Source organism: Triticum dicoccoides, chromosome 2A, assembly GCF_002162155.2.
Source record: "Triticum dicoccoides isolate Atlit2015 ecotype Zavitan chromosome 2A, WEW_v2.0, whole genome shotgun sequence".
Classification (NCBI taxonomy): Eukaryota; Viridiplantae; Streptophyta; class Magnoliopsida; order Poales; family Poaceae; genus Triticum; species Triticum dicoccoides.
This window is the reverse complement of record NC_041382.1, coordinates 151,384,915-151,390,162: the sequence shown is the minus strand read 5'-3', so window position 1 is coordinate 151,390,162 and position 5,248 is coordinate 151,384,915. Positions and strand designations below refer to the sequence as shown.

The 5,248-nt window shown below is 45.1% G+C and overlaps 1 protein-coding gene across 3 annotated transcripts; it reads left to right on the top strand.

The window, feature by feature from the left end:
- The first annotated feature begins 1,430 nt into the window (after positions 1–1,430).
- Positions 1,431–4,445, top strand: LOC119353938 (vesicle transport protein GOT1-like). Of its 3 annotated transcripts, none has more exons than XM_037620639.1 (7): positions 1,431–1,549; positions 1,742–1,817; positions 3,067–3,158; positions 3,240–3,320; positions 3,415–3,512; positions 3,632–3,713; positions 3,921–4,445. In XM_037620639.1, exons 2-7 carry the CDS (start codon positions 1,787–1,789, stop codon positions 3,957–3,959), a joined length of 423 nt encoding a protein of 140 aa, XP_037476536.1. In that variant the 5' UTR covers positions 1,431–1,549; positions 1,742–1,786; the 3' UTR covers positions 3,960–4,445. The 3 variants fall into 3 exon arrangements, with proteins under 3 accessions (XP_037476536.1, XP_037476537.1, XP_037476535.1); XM_037620640.1 differs by having other exon boundaries at positions 1,431–1,659; XM_037620638.1 differs by having other exon boundaries at positions 1,431–1,817.
- The last annotated feature ends 803 nt before the right edge of the window (positions 4,446–5,248 follow it).

Here is a 5,248-nt window from a genome sequence, read left to right as displayed (position 1 = left end):
CACACACACTCTTCCACACCGAACCCTGCCTTCTCCGTCCGGATTGTTATTGCCTTTGCGTGTTCCAGCCAGTCCCACTGTATGCCACCGTCATGATGGATTCATCGAACTCCATCACAAGGTTCGATGCCTCGTCGGATCTGGAGAAGTCCAACCGGATCAGGCCCGATCCCCTCCTCCATATTGGACAACCGTGTCAGTGTCGCACAGGCAATCGTAGGCCTAGCCCTCCTATATTATTGGCGTCGTACTACTTCGTCGCCCGGTAGTACGGTCATCCCAGCACGTAGTAATCGTCACAGCACTCCGCCTCCTCCGACCACCCTCCACATGTACATTATCGATATCAACTCTAACTATGTGTTCACCATGCCGCCAACTCTCGTTCAGACGCGCTTTCCATCCTAGGAGCCCTTGTCCAGTGGTGTTCGGTCACTGCTTGGCGGAGAGCCTCCCCCAAATTTGATGACGACCACCGATGAGGCGATGATGGCCATGATCCACATCGGCGGTGACCAATTTCTGCATCAACGTGGGGGTATCATCTAGTTCACACTCATGGCATGGCACACAGCGTGTGCCAGCACAAAAATGGCCATCCCACTTTGATACGTCTCCAACATATTTATAATTTTTTATTGTTCCATGTTATTATATTGTCTGTTTTGGATGTTTTATATGCATTAATATGCTATTTTATATTATTTTTGTGATTAACTTATTAGCATAGAGCTCAGTGCTAGTTTCTGTTTTTCCTTGTTTTTAACTTCTACAGAAAAGGAATATCAAACAGAGTCGAAACGAAATAAAACTTTCGGTCATTTTTCTTGGACCAGAAGAAACCCATGAGACTTGGAGAAGAGGCCAGAAGACCCACGAGGAGGCCGCAAGCTGTAGGGGCGCGCCTCGAGGAGGCGCGCCCCAGGGCTTGTGGGACCCTCAGGGATTGATGAGGACTATGGTGACCACTTGTAGACAATGTATCCGCTTTTTCATCTTAATAAAGCTATCCATGATGACCTTCATAAAAAAACCAAGATTAAAATAAAATAAAACTAAGAGAAATTCCACACGACGTTTACTCTAGCCAAATGAACGTCTACTAGTTCAAACTAGCATTCTTTAATCTTGTGAGTCACTCCACGTGTACGGTCACCATTGGCCGGATGGCCTCATCGCCCTAAACCCTCGAGCCGAAGAGACGCGTGTTGCTTCAAGGGCAAGCAAATCCAGCCCGGCACGCGCACCCAGCCCGCGGCCCTCCTCTGCTCAGCGCCGCACGAGCCCAACGGCCGTCTTGAACCGGCCGTGGCCGTCCGATCGCAGCCTCGGCCGCGCGCGCCGACCGATCCGACGGCGCCGGCTCTCGTCCGATCCCACAATATAAGAACGGACGGGGAAGGCAGGCGTCCTCTCTGCGAGAACCGCTCCGTCCATTCGACTCCGCTCTCGTCTCTCGCCACTCGCTCCCCTCCCTCTCGAGTTCCTCCAGTTCGCCGTCTCCACCGGCTCGCCCTTGGCGCCGCGGTCTTCCGGGTGTTCGAGAGAGGTGCCTGCGCGTTCGTCCCCCCTGCCCCTGGTCGCCCGCGGGAGTGCGCGCGAGACCCTTTGATCGATCCCCTCTCCCCCAGTTCGTTTGTGTTTTCCCGAGGTTTATCGGTGCGAATTGCTTTGGTCGATTTCGTCGCATTGCGTTGTGGATTTGATTTCCAGTCGGGTTCGTGTTTCGTTGATGTTGCAGGCGGTCGCTGCTCGCGCCGCGCGCGTGTGGCGGAGGACGGACGCGATGGTTTCCTTCGACATCAACGACCGCAAGAGTACGTGACTTCACAGCCGCCCTCCTCTCCCTCTCTCCTCCTGGCGCGATTCATGTGTCGTTCGTTGCGAGATTGGGAGGCGTTTGCTCTCTCGCGCCCTGTAAATTATTCGTCTCACATTTGGCCCCGTCTGCCGCTCTGGTGTCGAAACCCGTAGGAGATTCAGATGGTTGTTTCGTTTTCAGAGACTACGATTGATCCTTTCGCGTCTTGGTTGCTATGAATTCTGCTCCGTATTTTGCAATCCAATGGGCTCACTATGCAGGTTAACAGTATTGGTTTGGTGTGTAGAATCTCGCCCAAATTCAGCGATGTTCTGTCTCAGGGTTTGCTTAGTGTGAATTATTCGCCGTTGGTATGATGTCGTTGCGTTAATGCTTTTGGTCCACTGTTTAAGTGTGGCAAACTATTCTTCTATCATTGCCTCTGTGTAGGATTACAACAGCGTGATTTCTAATGTTTCATGTTTGGCAGACACATGTGTAGAAAATCAACTAACGGTTACGAGTATGACATCTGTTCAGAATATGAACCACTCATGCTATTCAGTGTTTTACTGCTTGGTCATTGGTTGGTGTACACATTTTCTGGAAGTTATAATCAGGAGGCAGCATCTAATAGTTGCTAAATGCTAAATATAATAGTTGGTGTACAAATTCTTCTACGCTGAATTTTACAGTCCGATGGGTTCATTGTGCTAGTTAACAGTATTGGTTTGGTGTGTTGAATCTCGCCCAAATTCAGCAATGTCTTGTCTCAGGGTTTGTTTAGTGCCGTTGGTATGATCGTGATACGGTTGCATAAATGTTTTTGGTCCACTATTTAAATGTGGCAGACTATTCTTCTATCATTGCCTCTGCGTAGGATTAGAACAGTGTGATTTCTAATGTTTGTCTGACAGATGTTGACAAAATTAACTTGGGCTTACGTGCATGTTCAGAATAAGGACCATCAGTGCTGTTAGGTGTTTTCCTGTTTGGTCATTCGTTGTTAAACAAATTGTCAGGAAGATATAATCAGGAGGCACCATCTAATAGATGCTAAATGCTTAATATGACTGAAATCGGCTGTCTAAGTGACACTTTCCTTCCATGTCTTGTACAATGCACCTGTACCTCTGAACTCCTGCTCAAACTACAAGTAGTTTCTTAGTATGACTGTATTTTGGGGCGTCTAATTTAATCAAGTGGCACTTGTCATGTACTGCACCTCTGAACTCTTGCTCAAGTTGTTTCACATTTTCCAACAGAGATTGGGCTGGGCTTGACTGGGTTTGGAGTTCTCTTCTCGTTTCTTGGGATCCTCATGCTGTTTGACAAGGGGTTCTTGGCAATGGGGAATGTAAGAATCATCCTCCTGGTTTACTTGTATACTTCGCTGCAACCTATTCCTTTCTAATTACTATCATGTATTTCTTGTCAGATTCTCTTCGTGTCTGGTGTTTCACTAACCATTGGCCTGAAGTCAACTGTACAGTTCTTCACCAAGCCTAAGAATCACAAGGTCATATACACGTAACAAAGAAAGCTCGGTCATATATACAAACTGTTCAGTTCCAGTTCAGTTGTGAGCTGACAAGATTCACCTGAATGTGCAGGGTTCGATTGCTTTTGGGATCGGACTTTTCCTCGTCCTCATTGGTTGGCCTGTCTTCGGAATGATGGCGGAATCGTATGGCTTTGCCGTGCTGTTCAGGTTTGTAAATCCTGTGTTGTGCATTTATATGGTCATCTGATGTCTGGTTTTCAGTGTGCATTAACAAATGGTAGAAACCTTTGGGCATTGTATCTGACTGCTACTGAATTTCCTCACAGCGGCTTCTGGCCTACTGCTGCTGTTTACCTGCAAAAGAACCCCACCGTCGGCTGGATTTTCCAGCACCCTTACGTGACTTCGGTAAGATAATGTATTTGTTCTTTGCGGCTTTGCTATTGCTTTCTGCCTGAATTTTCCTTAAGCCCGACCTAATTTGGTCGCAACTTTATTTATATGGAGATTTTTTCTGCGAGAGATTGTTTATATGGAGATTGATGAACCATATGATTACATCTCAGTCCCCATTGTTCTTAGTTCTTACTGATGTTTCCTACTCGAATTTCGCAGTTGCTCACCCGGTTCAGAGGCAGACGAGTCCCCGTGTGATCGCCGTGCTGTCAAAACATTCCCAAAGGATGCTAGATCGCCCTGTATAAAGTAGACGGACATGTGTTCTCTTGCTCGTTTGTTGATTCCTTGGTTCTGCTGGATGTGAATCTTGCTGCGCTGCTACGAGTGGATTTTCTGCAGATCTCTTGACTGCGTCTAGAATTCTTTTTGTGCAAAAGCATTTGTTAGTACCACGTGTTAAGGAGGCAAAGAGCTGAGCTCTTTTCTGAATGATGGCATGTCTGAGAGAATGGTGAATTGGTCCGTGCATGGTATTTCCCACTGATTCGAGCCCTCAAGGAAGCCATTTCTTACTTGGTTTTTGTAATAACAATTAGACATTTCTTGCTTATGAACAGCCGATTACATCTCTGCTTATTGCATGAACAACAGTGCACAGCATCTTTCGAAACTGTGTGTAAATTTACAAATTTGAAGGTCCTGATGTTTATAAGGGAATGAACAAGGAAGCAGCGAGGCGTACATCTGTTCTTTATTTTCATTTCTTCTCCAGTACATAACCAGTATCAATCTGTTCCGTTCATGAACACTGGGGTTCTTAGCTTCGAAAATGAGCGGCCTGGACATATGAATCACTGGTCAGTATCATTTATGTTCGGTTAAACTGTAGTTAAGATCAAAGAAAATCACCATGGTACTCAAGTTAAATTTAAGGTTCAGCAGATCTATCAAGTTCATATTTGAAAGCAGAAATTATTCATATGTAGGACCTGAGTCCAGCATTAATTTAACAATTTTTCAACAAATTTATAACTGATAATGTTATCACTCATCTATTTACAAATCTTAACAACAAAGGGGGGTTTCCAGAGCTGATGTTTGCAATTCTCCAGTTACACAAACATCAGATATATGCAAGATGGTGCAACTTCGACCATTGTTTTTGTACGTGGAAATGTTCCAAACTGTGTGTAAACTTTCAAATTCAAAGCTCCTGCCGTTTAAAAGGTAATGAAACAAAGAAGCAGCGAAGTGTATATCTGTTCTTTGTTTTCATTTTCTTCTCCCATATAACCAGTATCAATCTGTTCCCTCCAAAAATGAGTGGCCTGGTCATATGAATCACTGGAGAGGTTCATTTATGATCGCTTAAACTGTACTCATTAAGATCAAAGATAACTGTACTCGTTAAATTCAAGGTTCAGCAGATCCATCAAGATAATAATTGAAAATATAAATTATTCATATATACGATCTGGGTCCAGCATAATAATCTGAACATCTTTTCCACAAATTTATAACTGATAATGCTATCACTCATCTAT